General features: G+C 38.2%; 1 protein-coding gene across 50 annotated transcripts; it reads right to left on the reverse strand.

Annotated features, from left to right (window-relative positions):
• Positions 1 to 3,483: 3,483 nt before the first annotated feature.
• On the reverse strand, positions 3,484 to 18,174 carry LOC127941519 (uncharacterized). 50 transcript variants are annotated; one of them, XM_052536657.1, is made up of 33 exons: positions 17,502 to 18,174; positions 9,501 to 17,441; positions 9,254 to 9,299; positions 8,930 to 9,064; positions 8,662 to 8,788; positions 8,158 to 8,260; positions 8,037 to 8,082; positions 7,858 to 7,952; positions 7,732 to 7,777; positions 7,557 to 7,642; positions 7,427 to 7,472; positions 7,237 to 7,336; positions 7,117 to 7,162; positions 6,934 to 7,027; positions 6,809 to 6,854; positions 6,627 to 6,726; positions 6,453 to 6,550; positions 6,332 to 6,377; positions 6,142 to 6,242; positions 6,020 to 6,065; positions 5,836 to 5,930; positions 5,711 to 5,756; positions 5,529 to 5,628; positions 5,355 to 5,452; positions 5,234 to 5,279; positions 5,044 to 5,144; positions 4,922 to 4,967; positions 4,747 to 4,832; positions 4,617 to 4,662; positions 4,432 to 4,532; positions 4,257 to 4,355; positions 4,132 to 4,177; positions 3,484 to 3,867 (listed from the first exon to the last, which is right to left on the reverse strand). In XM_052536657.1, the coding sequence occupies exons 1-4, from the start codon at positions 18,157 to 18,159 to the stop codon at positions 9,001 to 9,003; spliced, it is 8,709 nt and encodes a 2,902-aa protein (XP_052392617.1). In that variant the 5' UTR covers positions 18,160 to 18,174; the 3' UTR covers positions 3,484 to 3,867; positions 4,132 to 4,177; positions 4,257 to 4,355; positions 4,432 to 4,532; positions 4,617 to 4,662; positions 4,747 to 4,832; positions 4,922 to 4,967; positions 5,044 to 5,144; positions 5,234 to 5,279; positions 5,355 to 5,452; positions 5,529 to 5,628; positions 5,711 to 5,756; positions 5,836 to 5,930; positions 6,020 to 6,065; positions 6,142 to 6,242; positions 6,332 to 6,377; positions 6,453 to 6,550; positions 6,627 to 6,726; positions 6,809 to 6,854; positions 6,934 to 7,027; positions 7,117 to 7,162; positions 7,237 to 7,336; positions 7,427 to 7,472; positions 7,557 to 7,642; positions 7,732 to 7,777; positions 7,858 to 7,952; positions 8,037 to 8,082; positions 8,158 to 8,260; positions 8,662 to 8,788; positions 8,930 to 9,000. The 50 variants fall into 50 exon arrangements, with proteins under 50 accessions (XP_052392617.1, XP_052392616.1, XP_052392583.1 ...); XM_052536656.1 differs by having other exon boundaries at positions 9,501 to 17,471; XM_052536623.1 differs by having other exon boundaries at positions 8,662 to 8,741; positions 9,501 to 18,174.
• Between the last annotated feature and the right edge of the window lie 1,705 nt (positions 18,175 to 19,879).

Below are 19,879 nucleotides of genomic sequence, written 5' to 3' on the forward strand. Positions count from 1 at the left end.
AACTCGCTACAGTTCATCAACACTATGAACTGAGAATATATCCCAAAGTTGGGAACAGCGCCACCTATGGGTCATGAGATACCAAAGACTCACATTTCTGCTTATAACTTTTGAACAATTAGTTGGAAAATCATGATCTTGTCGTCAGTCTATTCCTCGAAACATGCCGAATCCATGGATGTAAATTTTGCCAGGATTAACTAAACTAACTGCCTGACATTAAGAATTGTGTCCTAAGTTTCTATATCTTTTCAACCCATGGAAAGATTTCTACTATAATCGCTAGGGATTATTAAAACCATGTTCTGGACATACCTCAGAAGTCTGAATTACAATTTACTTAACTTTCCATTTCATGCTGCTTAAATTGCTAAGCAACTTTCTTCAGTGACCTCATTCTCACACCTTAACCTCTCTTCTGTGCCATGCAAACAGTGTGTCAACTAATGTGGCGCACTTAGCTAAGGCACTCGTCCCAAACCCGAGAGGTCGCGGGATCGAATCCGGGGTGGGTAACGTCGATCCGATGGAAGTTCCGTTTTGGCCGTTTTGCTTCGTCCCGCTCGTTGCTCTGGCTACAGCCCTTCAGGGCTTGGCCCCGGTATCGCTGCTTGCAGCTATATTTAGGGGCCAAGCCCAGAGGGCTGTAGCCCCTATTGTATCTGTATGTTTTATTATTATTATTATTATTATTATTATTCTTCTTCTTTTCGTCCCATTGGGTCTATGGCAGCCCTATGAAGGGAACATGGGAAAATGATGAAATTTGGCACACTTGTAGAGATGACCATTATTAGTGATCTGACCAACTTTGGGGTCTCTAGGACCAACTCTACAGCGCCACCACCAGTTCAAAAATTCAACATTCAAACGTTAATAACTCTTGAACCACTAATTCTATGAAAATCAAACTTAGTACATCTATTTTGTCTCTTCATGGAGATTCCATTCCACACCTTACATTAAGACTCCGCCCATTACAGTAGCGGCCATTTTGAAAAGTACAGTATTCAGTCTAAACACTACTCCTCCTTCAAAATTGGTCCAATTCTTCTGAAATTTGGCTCAGATGTTCTTTGGACTGAGCCGCACAGAAATGACTGAACAGATTTTTGATTTTCATCTTTTTTCAAAAGTTATTCAATTGTGAACTTAATGAGGCTGACCTAAAATCGGTTGAGATGCTGTATCTTGGCCAAACTTTCATCAATCGATACCAAACTTGGTACACTTCATCTACACCATGATCTGGGGGTCCACGCCAAATTTGGGAACAGCGCCACCTATGGGTGTTGAGATACCAAAAATGCACTTTTTGGCTTATAACTTCTGAACAGTTCATCAGAAAATTATTATCTTGATGTCTATGGATTCTTTAGATCATTCTGGATCTGTGGATGTCAATTTTGTCAAGACCACCAGGACCACCTGTCCGCCATTTTGAATTTTGTCATAAATTGCTATATCTTTTGATCTACTGTACATATCTTCACAAAAATTGATAGGCATCATCAACACCATATCCCGGAGGTACCCAGGAAGTTGGAAGACAGCGCCACCTAGTGTTCAAGAGATATAACGATTCTTGCAAAACCCCTTATAACTACTGTAAATGTTGATCGATTTTTGATATTTTTATGTCATTTTATTCCGTGGGTTATGCCGAATCTGATGATGTCTCATTTGTCATTTTCCAACATGGCGTCTGTCCGCCATATTGAATTGAATGAAATACAGTTTTTTCGCTACTCCTCCCTGAAATCTTGTTCAATTTTGTTCAAATTTTTATCAGATGAACTTCAGACCGGGCCTGACAGAAATGACTGAACAGATTTTTGATATTCACTCCCGTTCCCGACGTGTACAGCTCCGAAGTTGACCGTGCCTGTGCTTGGTGATTTATGATAGTTAGCTTAGCATGCTAATTAGCTAACATGCTAACACGTTTCTATTGACTCTAATGGGTCTCTTGAGCTATCTGGTTAACTTTGAGCAACGTTAGCATTTTTTAGCGTAGCATGCTAATCTGGCTAAAATGCTGCTTCGGGCTTTTGAGAGTTAATTCTCACACCTTAACCTCTCTTCTGTGCCATGCAAACAGTGTGTCAACTAATGTGGCGCACTTCGCTAAGGCACTCGTCCCGAACCCGAGAGGTCGCGGGATCGAATCCGGGGTGGTCAAGGTTGCTTCTGTTCAAGCCATTGGCTTTTCTCTGTGTTGAATCAAGAATATTTTCTTGGTCTTTCTCATCGGAATCTCTGTTTGATTTTAAAGTTTTGAGATCATTCTCACACCTTTACCTCTCTTCTTTGGCATTTCAAATGTGCATCAACTAATGTGGCTCACTATGCTAAGGTCGTAGTCCCAAACCCAAAAGGTCATGGGTTCGAATCCAGGGTGGTTAATGTTGCTTCTGTTCAAGCCATTGGATTTTCTCTGTGTTCACATTGAATCAAGAATGTGTTTTGGTCTTTCTCATCTGATGTTCTGTTTGATTTTGAAGTTTTGAGATCATTCTCACACCTTAACCTCTCTTATACAGTATGCTGTGATGTGCATTGACTGAGTGGTGCACTCTTCTAAGCTGCTGGTTTCAACCCTCTAAGGTTGGGGCTTCAAATCCAGGGTGGTCAATATTGTGTTTGTTCCAGATGTTGGATTTTATGAGGATTTTATTTTTATTCATTTTTGAACATCTCTACTTCTGATCTTGTTTTTTATGTATATTATACTGTTGCCATATTTGCTCTTCCTGCTCTACACTATGCTTCAAAAACATTATTTGTTAGCATGCAAGTTTATGCATCATCGGTGTTCCTTTTTATATAAAAAGATATCTTCAGCATTATAGTATCTGTGTGCCATATGTTTCATTTTATGAGAAGAATTGTGCTCTCACAGATGAGGTAAAGGGTTTCAATTCTTCTGTGGGGTGACATAATAATAGAACATCTGATCAACAATACGGGGACATCTTTGCAACATTTCCACTAAGTTTTATACTTGTTAAATTGACAGTTATGAACAAAAATAATGTGCACTTAGTGGGTCAACTCCTGCCATTTTATACCATAAGAAAGCATTTTATGTTTGTTGGTTTCATTGAGAATCAAAAGAAATAAAAAAAAAGACACTCAAGACACTTAAATGGGATCATCAATTAAGCCTTACAGCATGAATACTTGTGTTGTGTACACTAAATATAATCACTTTAACTATTTTCTCCAATTCCAGTTTCTTTCAATTCCAGATTTCATAGTACAAATGAAATAACCTGAATGCAAAGAAAATGACTACTATATCATTTTATCCATTATCATGTATCCTCTATGTAACACCGTGTGATATGAATTGTGCTCGGAGATGTCAATTAATATATATTAAACAAATTCTACATAAAAATTAAATTTAGATCAGTAAACAAAAAAAAAAGGACATTGAAAGACTACATTAAAGTTTATGAAAGCAAGGACAAAAGTATATTCTAATACATCATGTATTTATTGTTCTTTACAAACACTTTACATTGAAAATATTGTGCCTTAAAACCCCAGTGAGCAAGCCAGAAGGCAACAGTGGCAAGGAAAAACTCCCTAAATTAGTGAAGAGGATCATCAGCAGAGAGGCATAGGGAGAAACCTTGGGAGGAACCAGACTCAGCAGGGGCAAGCCATCCTCCTTTGGCTGGCATTTAAGTTTGCTGTACATAGGCCAAATATAATACAAGCCATCCATCCAACTTTCATATTGAATTGTTACTTTTGTGGTTATGCATTTGTGATATCTTTGACTATTGACTGCCTGCATCAGTTTAGAGTTTTGCCGGGACATTTTCTGAAGATACTTGAACAATGATTTTGTATTCACTGTAAGAAAGAGAAGCAGAAAAGTTAAGCCAAATTAGAATCAACTTCTGATTAAGAAGCACAAAGGATAATAGAGTATTTTTTCAGTTGTGTGCTTCTTCATAAAATGGATTCATAGAGTGGAGAATAATTTAATGGATAAGGATGAAGTTTCAACTGTAGCTATTGCAGAAATCTGAAGATACATTCATGGAACATTAATGTAATGATAGTGTTTGCACAACTCAAACATTGTACAGATGTCGATGTTAGTTGCACACTCACCTTTTTGGAGTAGTGGATTGTAGATATTGGGTTTTCATGCACAAACCTGAAAATTGTATCAACGGTTGAAATACTGCTTTAAAAAAAGATTAGTAAATTCAAGTCTTGCAGATATATGAATTTACCTTTTTATTGGTTGTGTGCCTCTTCATAAAAACAGTTTTTTGGAGCAGAGAATCATAATGGAGAAGGAAGAAGTTTGAAGTGTAACGTGTTGCACAAACCTGAAAAATGTATCAACAGGTGAAAGACTGCTTTAAGAAATGAGTCAATTTGAGTATTGCAGATGTACGAATTTACCTTTTCATTGGTTGTGTGCCTCTTCATAAAAACAGTTTCTTGGAGCGGAAAATCAGAATGGATAAGGAGGAAGTTTCACATATGTAGTGCATTGCAGAAATCTGAAAATACATTAATGGAAAATTAAATGCTTGATAAATAGTGTTTACACAACTAAAACTAAATGTAGACATCTGTACACTCACCTTTTGGGAGTAGTGGACAGTAGTTATTGACTTGTTCTGCACAAAACTGAAAGAATATGATCGTTTCAAATTACTGTTCAAAGAAGTGGCATCAATTCAAGTCTTGCACAGATTATACAATTAAATTTACCTTTTTATCGGTTTTGTGCAGTTTCATAAAATACAGTTCATGGAGCAGAGAATCATATAATGGAGAAGTTTGAATATTGTAGAAATCTGAAAACACATTCATGTAACATTAATGGATTGATAGTGTTTGCACAACTCAAACATTGTACAGATGTCGATGTTAGTTGCGCTCTCACCTTTTTGGAGTAGTGGATCGTAGAAATTGGGTTTTCATGCACAAACCTGAAAAACGTATCAACAGGTGAAAGACTGCTTTAAGAAACGAGTCAATTTGAGTATTGCAGATGTACGAATTGACCTTTTTATTGGTTGTGTGCCTCTTCATAAAAACAGTTTCTTGGAGCGGAGAATCAGAATGGATAAGGAGGAAGTTTCACATATGTAGCGTATTGCAGAAATCTGAAAATACAGTCATGGAACATTAACTGATTGATAGTGTTTACACAACTGAAACATTGTACAGAGGTCTACGTTTGTTGCATACTCACCTTTTGGGAACAGTGGACAATGGATATTGGGTTTTCATGCACAAACCTGAAAAAGTATCAACAGGTGAAAGACTGCTTTAAGAAATGAGTCAATTTGAGTATTGCAGATTCATGAATTTACCTTTTTATTGGTTGTGTGCCTCTTCATAAAAATAGTTCAGGAAGCAGAGAATCATAATGGATAAGACGGACGTTTGAAGTGTAACGTGTTGCACAAACCTGAAAAATGTATCAACAGGTGAAAGACTGTTTTAAGAAATGAGTCAATTTGAGTATTGCAGATGTACGAATTTACCTTTTTATTGGTTGTGTGCCTCTTCATAAAAACAGTTCATGGAGTGGAGAATCAGAATGAATAAGGAGGAAGTTTCACATATGTAGCGCATTGCAGAAATCTGAGAATACATTCATGGAACATTAACGGTTTGATAATGTTTACACAACTCAAACATTTTGAAACTAAATCTGTACACTCACCTTTTGGGAGTAGTGGGCAGTAGTTACGGACTTGTTCTGCACAAAACTAAAATATGATTTTCAAATTACTGCTGAAAGAAGTGGCATCAATTCAAGTCTTGCAAAGATTATACAATTAAACTTACCTTTTTATCGGTTTTGTGCAGCTTCATAAAATACAGTTCATGGAGCAGAGAATCATATAATGGAGAAGTTTTAAGTGTAGCATATTGTAAAAAATCTGAAAATACATTCATGAAACATTAACGGATTGATAGTGTTTACACAACTCAAACATTGTACAGATGTCGATGTTAGTTGCGCTCTCACCTTTTTGGAGTAGTGGATCGTAGAAATTGGGTTTTCATACACAAACCTGAAAAACGTATCAACAGGTGAAAGACTGCTTTAAGAAACGAGTCAATTTGAGTATTGCAGATGTACGAATTGACCTTTTTATTGGTTGTGTGCCTCTTCATAAAAACAGTTTCTTGGAGCGGAGAATCAGAATGGATAAGGAGGAAGTTTCACATATGTAGCGTATTGCAGAAATCTGAAAATACAGTCATGGAACATTAACTGATTGATAGTGTTTACACAACTGAAACATTGTACAGAGGTCTACGTTTGTTGCATACTCACCTTTTGGGAACAGTGGACAATGGATATTGGGTTTTCATGCACAAACCTGAAAAAGTATCAACAGGTGAAAGACTGCTTTAAGAAATGAGTCAATTTGAGTATTGCAGATACATGAATTTACCTTTTTATTGGTTGTGTGCCTCTTCATAAAAATAGTTCAGGAAGCAGAGAATCATAATGGATAAGACGGACGTTTGAAGTGTAACGTGTTGCACAAACCTGAAAAATGTATCAACAGGTGAAAGACTGTTTTAAGAAATGAGTCAATTTGAGTATTGCAGATGTACGAATTTACCTTTTTATTGGTTGTGTGCCTCTTCATAAAAACAGTTCATGGAGTGGAGAATCAGAATGAATAAAGAGGAAGTTTCACATATGTAGCGCATTGCAGAAATCTGAGAATACATTCATGGAACATTAACGGTTTGATAATGTTTACACAACTCAAACATTTTGAAACTAAATCTGTACACTCACCTTTTGGGAGTAGTGGGCAGTAGTTACGGACTTGTTCTGCACAAAACTAAAATATGATTTTCAAATTACTGCTGAAAGAAGTGGCATCAATTCAAGTCTTGCAAAGATTATACAATTAAACTTACCTTTTTATCGGTTTTGTGCAGCTTCATAAAATACAGTTCATGGAGCAGAGAATCATATAATGGAGAAGTTTTAAGTGTAGCATATTGTAGAAATCTGAAAATACATTCATGAAACATTAACGGATTGATAGTGTTTACACAACTCAAACATTGTACAGATGTCTATGTTAGTTGTACACTCACCTTTTGGGAACAGTGGACAGTAGATATTGGGTTTTCATACACAAACCTGAAAAATGTATCAGCAGGTGAAAGACTGCTTTAAGAAAGGAGTCAATTACAGTATTGCAGATATGAATTTACCCTTTGATTGGTTGTGTGCCTCTTCATAAAAACAGTTTCTTGGAGCAGAGAATCATAATGGATAAGCGGAAGTTTCACATATGTAATGCATTGCAAAAATCTGAAAATATTGAAAATTAAATGCTTGATAAATAGGTGTTTACACAACTAAAACACTTTGAAACTAAAATGTAGACATCTGTACACTCACCTTTTGGGAGTAGTGGACAGTAGTTATTGACTTGTTCTGCACAAAACTGAAAGAATATGATCGTTTCAAATTACTGTTCAAAGAAGTGGTATCAATTCAAGTCTTGCACAGATTATACAATTAAATTTACCTTTTTATCGGTTTTGTGCAGTTTCATAAAATACAGTTCATGGAGCAGAGAATCATATAATGGAGAAGTTTGAATATTGTAGAAATCTGAAAACACATTCATGGAACATTAATGGATTGATAGTGTTTCCACAACTCAAACATTGTACAGATGTCGATGTTAGTTGCACTCTCACCTTTTTGGAGTAGTGGATCGTAGAAATTGGGTTTTCATGTACAAACCTGAAAAACGTATCAACAGGTGAAAGACTGCTTTAAAAAAAAGTTGAGTCAGTTCAAGTATTTAAGATATATGAATTGACCTTTTTATTGGTTGTGTGCCTCTTCATAAAAACAGTTCATGGGGCTGAGAGTCATATTGGAGAAGGAAGTTTGATGTGTAGTAAATTGCAGAAATCTGAAAATGCATTCATGGAAAATTAACTTCTTGATAATTAAAGTGTTTGTACAGATTGCTAAATGGTTTTTGTTGTGCACTCACCTTTTGGGAGTAGTGGACAGGAGATATTGGGTTTTGATGCACAAACCTGAAAATGTATCAACAGGTGAAAAGCTGCTTTAAGAAATGAATCAATTGGACTATTGCAGATATATGAATTTACCTTTTGATTGGTTGTGTGCCTCTTCATAAAAACAGTTCATGGCGTAGAAAAATCAAATATAGGATAAGGAGGAAGTTTCAAATATGTAGCGTATTGCAGAAATCTGAAAATACATTCATGGAACATTAAAAGCTTGATAAAGTGTTTGCACATCTGAAACCTTTAGTGAAATATGTAGACATCTGCACACTTTCCTTTGACAGTAGTTAGTGAGACTTGATGCACAAACCTGAAAATAGATTGCTATTAGGTGAAACAGTGCCTGAACAAATTAGTTTTATTCTGACTCTACTACATTTTCATCAGTTGTTTTCTTCATTAAGAAAGTTATTGAGGTACATAATTGTGTGTTGGATGGAGTACAGAATCTCTTGTATGGGAGAAATTCTGACTTGTGCATTCCATACGTCTAAAAATGACTTGCAGATGTGCTTGCATATAGTTGATGAACTTAACCATGCCTTTATTCTGCTTGTGTAATCATGCACAACTGAGTCTACTTACCAATTTTGTGTTGTTCTATTGACTTAATTGTGATATTAGGAGACAAATGGATGGATGCAGGCAGTCTTTGTGGATGCTTCCTATAATGTTTGGAAGCATCCATTATGATTTGGATGGCTTAGAATGACTGAAATTAGATTATGGATTAAATGTCAGTTAAAAATAAATCTCTCAAAACTGAGAATTTAAGCAGAATTAAAATAATAATAATAATAATAATAATAATACTACTACATTAAGATGAATACAAAGTAAATACTACAGTTACCTTGGCTGGGTGAAGCTTACTAGCTCAAGAAAGAAGAGCAATTATGGGAGATGTTGGTTTGAAAATGATGATCACTTGTTTGAATTACAGGCTGGATTAACTGGACTCTGACCATGTTGGAATCTCAGGATAGCGCTCATATCATATGGACACAAAAACAGAACAGACAATACAGTGATACAATTCTCATTTCAGAGTGTTGCATTGATAAAATGGATTACCTTCAGATAACACTTCAATCATAACATGGAACAGCTGTACATATTCAACTGATGGATCATTATAAGAGTTATTCATTTAGATATAGATAGACTTAGAACATACCGTCTCCAGTTGTACACTTGCCCTGCAGTTGTATGCCAGTTGGAAGCTCAGGATGAACATTGAACAAGTAAGAGCACAGACAAGAAAAAAAAATAATGCAGGTTATACAGATTTCATTACATAATCACACACATTAATTTTTACCTCAGTGAAATAAGGACTGCTTGGTGGTAACTGTAATACGTTTGCACAATTTCAACAGAGACATTTTCTGCATCTTTAACATAGACATGGTCTATCAGTGTACCTTTTTCAGTGGTAGGGTGTTGCACATGTTGACTGTATCCATGTAGTTCCATTAGTGTACCAATTGTAGATGATGTCAAGATGTCCTCATTGAAGTCTCCCATAATCACTTTCTTTCCTGACTGTTTCTCCAGCTCATCAATAACATGCAACATATTTTGTCGAAACAGATTAAGTGGATATGAATTAGGTCTGTACAGCAAAGCAGCATTCAAACTTAGATGTGGAACTGCAAAGTATAGACATTCCAAGTTACAAGGTTCTGGAACCCTGACATTAAAATGAATGTTTTCACAACAGAATAGTCCAACTCCACCTCCTCTTTGTTGTTTTAAATCAGTGAAAAGTGGAGTACTGTTGTCATAACATTTAGCTCTTGGATTGCTCTTAAAAACAAATCCTGGAATCTGTACTTGGTCTTCAACTTTTAGCCACGTTTCAGTTAAACAGATGCAATCTGCATTCATTATCTGTCTGTGAACTTGAAGATCTTGAACATGAGCTCGAAGACTTTGTACATTATGAAGAGCAATTGTAAACACGCCAGGTGTCTTTACAAAACTGTAATTTTCTAAAGCAAGTCGGGGCATGTTTTTCATAGCGGAGTCAATTTTCTCATTACAATATATGACAGAGTCTTTGAAGTTATTAATTATTAGTCCATCGAGGGTTCTCACACGACTCAGTGCAACATATGCTTGTCCCGGAGAAAATACCTTGTCAAGTGAGACGACCGCTTGATCTACTGTGAGTCCTTGCACTTTATGAACGGTGCATGCCCATGCCAATTTAAGTGGAAACTGACGTCTTAAACCACCATCGTTTGAGACTTGATCTTCTTCCACTTCAATAACAGTCGAATTTGGAGAAAATTTCTGTCGCAGCTTCGATCTCTGAACTTTACCAACATTTGGATCATCAAATTCAACATGGATAGCTGATGGGAAGTCATCATCTTCATCATCATCACGTCTTTGTTTTCTGCTTATGTGGACAACTGTGCCACAGGCTCCATTGACAAGTCCATCAGAAACATCAACATTTTTCCTAAGCATTACTCTGGCACCAACACCCAAGGAAACACATTTGTCCAAACACGAGTTGAAAACTTTTGCATGAAATCCAACTTTCCTTTCTATTCTTCCAGTTTCTGGATTTCTAGCAAAGTCTCTAGCGTGAATAGTGATTGCCTCAGGACAATGCTCATTAAGTTTCTGTATATTGTACTCATCAACCTGAGCATTTGTAGGGAATATATGAATAGCATCGCATTCTTCACCAGTTTCACGTTGCTTCAACATGTCGATGTCATTTGGGCTTAGAGTTTCGTTCTTTTTATGAACTCTCAGACGATTTAACATTTCAGCAAAAGATGCATCTTGTTGCCTGACAACTTGTGTTAGTTCAGCAATTTCAAAGTTGGTGTCCCAAAGATTCACTCCTTTTGGATCAACGTACAGGGGAATTCCCTTGACTGGCGGTAGCTGATAAAAATCACCAACACAGACCAAACTGACTCTTCCAAAAATTGAGTAGTCACCAGTTTGCTTAATTTGTCTCAATCTACCATGAACATAAGACAAAAGGTGATGGTCAACCATAGACACCTCATCAATGATCAGAATCTGCAAACCTCCAAGTTTTGCACGCAGTGAATTGATTTTGTCATCACTTAGGGGCTGATATGGCAGTTTGACATTAGCACCTATGGAAAAGGTATTATGGATTGTAGAAGCACCAATTTGAAAACTGGCCACTCCGGTTGACGCAGTTAAAATCACACTTCTATCATCAGGGTTTTCGGACAGCTGAGATAAAAGTCTGGAAGATTCATAGTAGATCGCTTTGATTAAATGACTCTTGCCTGTGCCTGCTCCACCAGTGACAAACAAGTGAAATGGTTCAGGGTTTTCACCAAGAAGTTTCTCTAAACACCATTTCCGCACTTTGTAAAAGATTGCACATTGTTGTGCATTTAATGATCGCAGTAAACATAATGCCTCTTCTCTAGACATTCCAGCCTGATTGGTTTCAATACCGTATGGAGTTCGAGGGTTCGCTACAAGATCTGGAATAGAACACTCAGAATCATCTTCATCAGGAATTGTATTACTCTTCCTTAGTTCTAAGCACTCGTGACGTTCCTTTTCAGTTTCAGGACATAACGCAGCCCAAGCATCTTCCAAATCAACACCTTGCTCCAAAAGCTGTTGAGCTCGATCAATTTTGTCACTTTCCTTTTCAAAGAGTGCTCGATTAGCATCAACAATACATTTGACTGGAGTCACATTTCTCCCACATTTCACAGCACCACTGTTGTAGAATTCCTCATAAGTGCTAAAACTCTCAGGCTTGAGCTGACAATCTTCATAATGTGGCAAGAAAAGTTGCAACAATGAATGAAAGTACTTTTCTGGATCTTTTTTGGGAGAAAATCTCGGATATCGAACAACAGCAGGGTCAGTTCGAGTTCTCTTCATCATATAACCACAGTCGTTGTTAAGCTTGATCACCTTGTCTTCAGAAGACTTTTTTTGTGAAGAAACCTCCGATTTTGACAAGATCCTGTTTTCAGAGCAAAAACTTGCAAGACATTGGGTCTCAAACTCTTCCGTGTTTGGCCTATTCTTGTATCGGTCAACCAGACTAGTCATCCAAAAGCTAGCTTCTTCACCAGACTGATCAACTTTGTTTTTGATGACACGAAGAGGCAAACTCATCTTTACAGGATTCAATCCAATTGGAATAAACTGGACTTTACGAGAACATTCCTTCAAGTGCATACCGGTCAGACGATACACAGCCTCTTGAGCAGAAACTTCTCTGTTGTGAAGATATACACTACCAAGCATCTTCAGTGATGATCTCACTTCAAGGTTTCCATTCATGGCTTCATTTTGCGCACGTTGCAGCAACAATCCCATTTCTTGTTCTGCTTTTGTGATGTAACTGATAATGTAAACCACTACGGAGTAAGCATCAGTGACGTACTGGATATCCATGTTGCCTTGCCAGGCACGCAGTAAATGTTTATTATACTGGTTCACCCAGACGTCTTTCGGACTTCTTTTAAGGACAACGGATTTCTTTTTGGAACACTGCGCATACACCTTCTCAAAGAGAGCTTGGTTAATACCAATGGACTCAAAAAATGCATCAGTAGAGTCATAATCCATATCAGAAGCTGTTAAAGCCTTTTTCACTCTTTCTAAAACTGTACGTGCAGTATCTTTTCCATCACAGCTTTTCAAATCGTCTCGACTACCACCTCTTGTAATAAAGGTACGGCTTGATGGGGGTCGTGGAAAATTAAATCTGCAAACTGTCTTTTTCTTACGACACGTCTTTGAATGTCTGACACTGTGCTTCTGAACACCGTTGACAGTCTCAAACAGTTCAGTTTCATCCTCGCTTGGGGTCTCACAAGTGATGTAACGATCAATGAAACTAGCAACCAAACCATCGTTTTCTTCATTGTCTTCTTTTAACGTTGGGGCATTTTCAACCCAAAACAGACAGTGAACATGAGGAGATCCACGCTGTTGAAACTCTACCCGATAAAAGTAATCTACTATCTTACCGATCGGTTGAGCTGAAGACATGATTACATCTCTCAGAAAACAATGCCATCTATGATCAAACATTCTTGCAGCAGTCACTGGGTTTCGTCTAATCAATCCACATTTTTCAGACCAGTCAAGTTCATCTGCTTTCAGATTTTTCCCTTCTTGTTTGATTATGGTACTAATCATTTCTGGCCATCTGAGATCCGCAGAACTAAAGGATGCAAAGAAAGTTGGAATACCTAGCTGTCTTACAAGTGCAAAAAGGTCCTTTTGAGTAGACTGCCAATATGGAGGTGTTCCACGGATTGGTCTCAAAAACTTGTATCCTTCATCAAAATTCAAGATTTTAGATAACGAGTCTGGTTTTGTTAGCACATCTGATGTCACTTCAGTCAACAAACTCTTCTCAGATCCTTTGCGCAAAGCGATTGAAACATTGGATACAACTTGATCAATCTCCGACAGATACTGCGCATAGAAAATGAAGTCTGTGCTTCGTGCAAAACGTCCATCTGCATTGAGGATTCTTGCATTCAAGTATCTCGACAATGTTATTTTTACCTCCCTCTTATCATGAAATGTCGGACCACCGGTTGGATACAGAACAGGGAAACATTTTGCTTCGTTAGACCTATCAGATAACAAACTAACAGGACTGTTACCTTCAGCAGGTGCCAGATTTAATACATCCTGGAAATGCTGATCAATTACTTCTGAACCGATGTCCACAGGTTGCAATGACGTATCTGACAAAAGACCACTTTGCTCTTTGATGTAGGTAAGGTCTTCCTCTTGCTGTTCATCAAGGTCATTTTCGTCATCAATCTTTTCAACTACGTCTTGTTGCTCCATTTCATCTACAACATTTTCTTCGGGTTCATTCAAAGAGTTGATCCACTGCCGATTAATCTCCACATCACTGAACCACTTATTGAACCGGATTAAATATTTCAGAGCATTTCTAACACGATCAGTGTGTACATACTTGTACTCATAATGCCCTTTGTAGGTCAACTTGCGTTTCAGTTTGATCCTTATCATCTTGTCGTCACATTCATTTCGTGGAAGGATATTGGACACATCTGTGGCATTAACTGGGACGCACACTACAGGGCCATGGCATCCATGTTGTTTACCACGAGGAAGGCACAGTAATTTCATAAAAGGAATGTTACGTGCAATGAGATGTTGTTCCAAAGAGTTGAGGCACTTCAGTTGATTTGGAACATCCACTAAATGCATGTTGTTTGCAACGCTCTCTTCGGGCAGTTGTCCACAAAGGATTTTTCGATGACACGTTAGACAAATCCATAATTTGCATCCTGAGGAACGAGCAGAAGATCCTTCACACTTTTGATCACAGACATGAACATACCTGGTTGTGATGCATCTTCTTCCCAAAGCAGCGATTTTTACACCTTTGTCTTCATAGCATTGTCTTCTACATTCAACAACCTGCTTTCTGAAAAGTAAACGGTGACAGACAGAGCACACAAACTCTGGACCACTACTAATTTCTTGTCTAAAATGACCAATAGCAACATCAATGTCTTGTTGTTCCTTCTTTCTTGCATATTTTTCACAACCTTTTTGTATTGTAAGCACACGGAAGTTCATTTCTTTATGGTATTTCATCACAGAATACTCACGCACTCTTGCTTTGAAGGCTAGGTTTTGCAGATATTTTTTCTTTGAATACTCACGCACTCTTGCTTTGAAGGCCAGGTCTTGCAGATATTTTTTCTTTGAATACTCACGCACTCTTGCTTTGAAGGCCAGGTCTTGCAGATATTTTTTCTTTGAATACTCACACGCTCTTGCTTTGAAGGCCAGGTCTTGCAGATATTTTTTCTTTGAATACTCACGCGCTCTTGCTTTGAAGGCCAGGTCTTGCAGATATTTTTTCTTTGAATACTCACGCGCTCTTGCTTTGAAGGCCAGGTCTTGCAGATATTTTTTCTTTGAGTACTCACATACACTTGCCTGAAAAGAGACATTATATTTATATTTCAATCTAGAATACTGGCAAACACGTTTTTGGAACTGAATATTGGTCAAATACTTGGCCTTAGAACGTTGACACTTTGATAAACGAACATCAACATTTTTTAGATATTTATCACGAAGAATTTCTCTTTTTTTCTCTCTGTAATATCTATCCCTCATATATTTTTCTTTATCATACTCCATTTTTTCGCCCCTGTAAACGGTGTCATCACAATATTTTGTTTTGGCATGCTCAATTATGTTTTGTCTGTAATCAGGGTCGTTACCATATTTTGACTTCTTGTACTTCAGTTGTTTTTTTCTGTACTCACTGTCGTTGCGATATCTCTCCCGATGCCTTTTGGAGGGACAACATTCTGCGACATCGCTTACCTTTCTCTTACGCAGACATGGTTTGCTGACCTCATTTGACACCGCATTTCCACATGCTCCTGCACAAACAGCATCTCGATCTCGGTGCTTAACACATGTCACAACTTCATAATGATTACGGTTACAGTGTTTCAGATAAATTGCATTCTGAGTGGATACCTCTCCAGTAGGTTTGTGCGCATTCCATCGGCTGTCATTAAAAGTCATTATGGTGGTTTTGAAAAGATCGGCCGCAACAAATATGTCAATTTCTGTTACCCATGAGCCAGAATAAAACATTCTAGATCGTGTCAGATAATCCTCTGCTGAAGAATACTCACTTCTCACATACCTCTCAAACAGTGGAGTATTCATCTTCAGATGTTTCACAACTGCACGGCGAACCTTCAAGTGTTTCTCTTCGCTTCCACATATCGCATGTGCCAACGATCTGAAAAAACAGTTGCCATCTGGTTTAATGGCCTTTGTCTGACACGGAGCTGAAATGGGACCAAAGTTTATGACATTATGGTCACTGTTATCATTGGACATTTGTATGAGCTCACATAAAACTTGCTTCTCATTATGTGTTAAGGGAGAAAAAAAGACATCTGGAACTGAAACATCAGTGATCATCAAATCATCGGTTATAACAGTTTCAGCGTGGGATTTTGTAACCCGTTTACCTGACAGCTCAATGTGCTTTTCTTTCCTCAATCTTTTACCTTTACTTGGCAACACATTAGAGGCTGTCTGTGTTGGAAGGTTAGGGTTTCTCACATCTGCAACTTCATCCACAGGTACTGGATAATCAGGGGTCTTTGGCTCAGTCTTCACAGATTCACGTACCTTTGGTATGCGTTTTAAGACATCACTGTAGAGGGCTTTACCGGAAGAGCATGGGAAACTGCTGCTGCCTGCTTCTTGCAGCGGATCAGACACTTCTGCATCTGCATGAACCAAAACTCCAGTTATCTCAAATGGTGGCTCAGGTACCCCAAACAACTGTGCCATGTCATTGATATAGTCGTACAGAGACTCTATGGTACGGTGATAGACTACACAACTTGTGTCTGTCCTGATGGCATGAGAGTCAACGACTGCATACCATGACCCCTGCTTAATAACTGCAGATGTGTTGGCACAAATGGTTAACAAGAAAGCATCAGCACTCAGTAGAGTTTGCTGAAGGGCTACATCAAGTGGCATGGCTACAGCGCTTATGGCTTGGTCATACTCGTGGTACTCATTGACATTAACAAAACCAGTCAGAGACGGAGCGTACTCGATGGAAAATGTAGTATTACCCAACATGTGTCTCCTCGGTAATTCATGGACTGCAATGTAATTCCTACCCTTGACTTCTCTATCTTTTATGTTACCATGTTTTCTTAGAGACTCGTAAAGACGTGTTCCTGCAACCAAGACACCGTCCAGATCTGGTGTTGACCACGTCAGCACATTCTTCAGCTTGCTTTTCAACACCGCTGTCAGACTGATTGCTCCACACTGCCTGTTGCGTGAATCTCCAAAGCGGGCATCAGCTTGATCAAAAGATCCTCTTAGCATGGATTTCTGGGGAAAATCAGAACAAACACCCAAAGCACTTTCATGGCAAATTGCAGGAATGTTTTGTTCAGATTGCATGGGTTTTGATTTGCTTTTCATTGGGTACCTCATCTGGGGTCGACCGAGCTTGCCTGAGTCTACTTGAAAATCACATGTCCTTACCTCAGTCTTGACTGATTCACATACCTTGGAAGGGCGTTTTACAACTTCACTGTAAAGGGCTTTACCGGAAGACCGTGGAAAACTGCTGCCAACTGCTTGACCAAGAGAACCTTTCTGCACTGATTGCTGTGAAAAATCACAATATGCAGGTAAAGTATTCACAGAAATTTCATGTATATTTGTAAGCACTTTTTCTTTTTTTTCTGAGTTTTCAAGGGTTTTCAAGGGTTTGCAAGGGTTTTCAAGGGTTTTCAAGGGTTTGCAAGGGTTTTCAAGGGTTTTCAAGGGTTTGCAAGGGTTTTCAAGGGTTTTCAAGGGTTTGCAAGGGTTTTCAAGGGTTTTCAAAGGTTTGCAAGGGTTTTCAAGGGTTTTCAAGGGTTTGCAAGGGTTTTCAAGGGTTTGCTTAGGTGACAGATGCAAGTTTGCAAGGTTTACTGATGCATTTACTGATGCGAGTTTGCAAGGGTTTTCAATGCTGCCAGCTTTTGGTGACAACAATGCATCATTTTTTTTAAGAGGATTCAGCGTAACCTCTGTATTTGCACATCTCTGAGCATAAAGACGTTTGGCTATCGTCGCCCTCTTCTTCGGTCGCGGCATGCCGACTCTCTGCCTCTGCCGCCGACTCTCTGCCGCCGATCTGCCTCTGCCGCCGACTCTCTGCCGCCGACTCTCTGGACGATAGCCAAACGCCTCTCTGCCTCTGCCGCCGACTCTCTGCCGCCGACTCTCTGCCGCCGACTCTCTGCCGCCGACTCTCTGCCGCCGACTCTCTGCCGCCGACTCTCTGCCGCCGACTCTCTGCCGCCGACTCTCTGCCGCCGACTCTCTGCCGCCGACTCTCTGCCGCCGACTCTCTGCCGCCGACTCTCTGCCGCCGACTCTCTGCCGCCGACTCTCTGCCGCCGACTCTTGACGATAGCTGCCGCCTCTCTGCCGCAGTCGCCGCCTCTCTGGCTGCCTCTCTGCCGCAGTCACCTCGGTCTTTAGCCAGTGAACCACCATGCATAAAAGAAAAAAGGTATACTTGTCAGCCAGGCTTTGTTGTACATTTAAACACTTTGGCAGGATGTTCTAAATGTATTTTAATAAAGTTCGAAAAGTTTGACTTACCTCAACTCGGTCTTTTCCCAGTGTACCAGCACATGCAAAAAAGAAGAGGGTGATAAGTTATGCATTTTAAGAACTTCACTTCATACATTTAAAAATTACATTAAAATTATAAATGTTACCTCAACTCACACTCTTATCCATTCACCAGCACACATACAAAGTAGTATTGTTTAGCATATATTCAATTTACACATTTCACTTTCACAAAAAAAAAAAAAAAACGTTCCACAGCTAAATAAACTATCAATTAAGGAGACAATTTTTCAAGAAAATATATTAATATCAACAGGAATGAAAACCGAATAAAAGTTTCTTAATTAAAATATCAATGCAAGATTTGATAATGACCAGCTACATTATTCACATAAGCCCTTGACAAGACACAAGTGCTGATGAATATCTTAAGACTGCCCAGCACACATGGATATGGTCTTAATTTTGCCATGAAAAAAGCAAGCATTTAACTTGTCTCAACTCACAGTCTATTACTAGTGCACCACCACACATAAAAGAAAAAGGTACACTTTTTAGCTATGCTTTGTTATACATTTAAATGTACTTAAGCAGTATATTCTAAATGTTCAAAAAGTTTGACTTACCTCAACTCAGTCTTTAACCAATGTGCCACCCCAAATGAAAAAAAGGTATACTTGCCAGCCATGCTTTGTTATACAATTAAACACTTACTTCAGCACTGTTCTAAATTGTTTTTAATGGTTACAAAAGTTGCCTTACCTCAGCTTGTAGTCTTTAACCAGTGCATGACCATGCATAAAAGAAAAAAGGTTTACTTGTCAGCCATGCTTTGTTATACATTTACTTCACAGTACATTCCAAATTCTTTTTTAAATGGTTACAAAACATTGCCTTACCTCAACTCACACAACTCAGTCTTTAACCAGTGCACCACCACACATTAAAGAAAAAAAAGGTATACTTGTCAGCCATGCTTTGTTATACAATTAAACACTTACTTCAGCACTATGATCTAAATTGTTTTTAATGGTTACAAAAGTTGCCTTACCTCTGCTCGCAGTCTTTAACCAGTGCACCACCACAGACAAAAAAATACACTTGTCAGGCATGCTTTGTTATGCATTGAAACATTTACTTCAGCAGAATATTCCAAATTATTTTTAAATGGTTACAAAAAGATGCCTTACCTCAGCTCGCAGTCTTTAACCAGTGCACCACCACACACACACACACACACACAAAAGGTATACTTGTCAGGCATGCTTTGTTATACATTTACTTCAGCAGTATATTCTAAGTGCATTTTAATAAAGTTTGAAAAGTTTGACATACCTCAACTGTCTTTTACCAGTGTACCAGAACATGCAAGAAAGAAGAGTGATAAGTTTTAAGAACTTAACATACATTTAAAAAGTACAATCAAATTATTTTTACATATACAAGAATTATAAATGTTACCTCAACTCACTCTTGTTAATACACCAGCACACATAAAAAGAAGAAAGTATTGTTTAGCATATATTCAAATTACACATTTCACACACACAAAAAAAAAAAAATAATAATTTTCACAGTTAAATAAACTCTTTATTAAACTATCAATTAATGAGACCATTTTCAAGAAAATATAGTGTAG

Source organism: Carassius gibelio, chromosome A21, assembly GCF_023724105.1.
Source record: "Carassius gibelio isolate Cgi1373 ecotype wild population from Czech Republic chromosome A21, carGib1.2-hapl.c, whole genome shotgun sequence".
NCBI lineage: Eukaryota > Metazoa > Chordata > Actinopteri > Cypriniformes > Cyprinidae > Carassius > Carassius gibelio.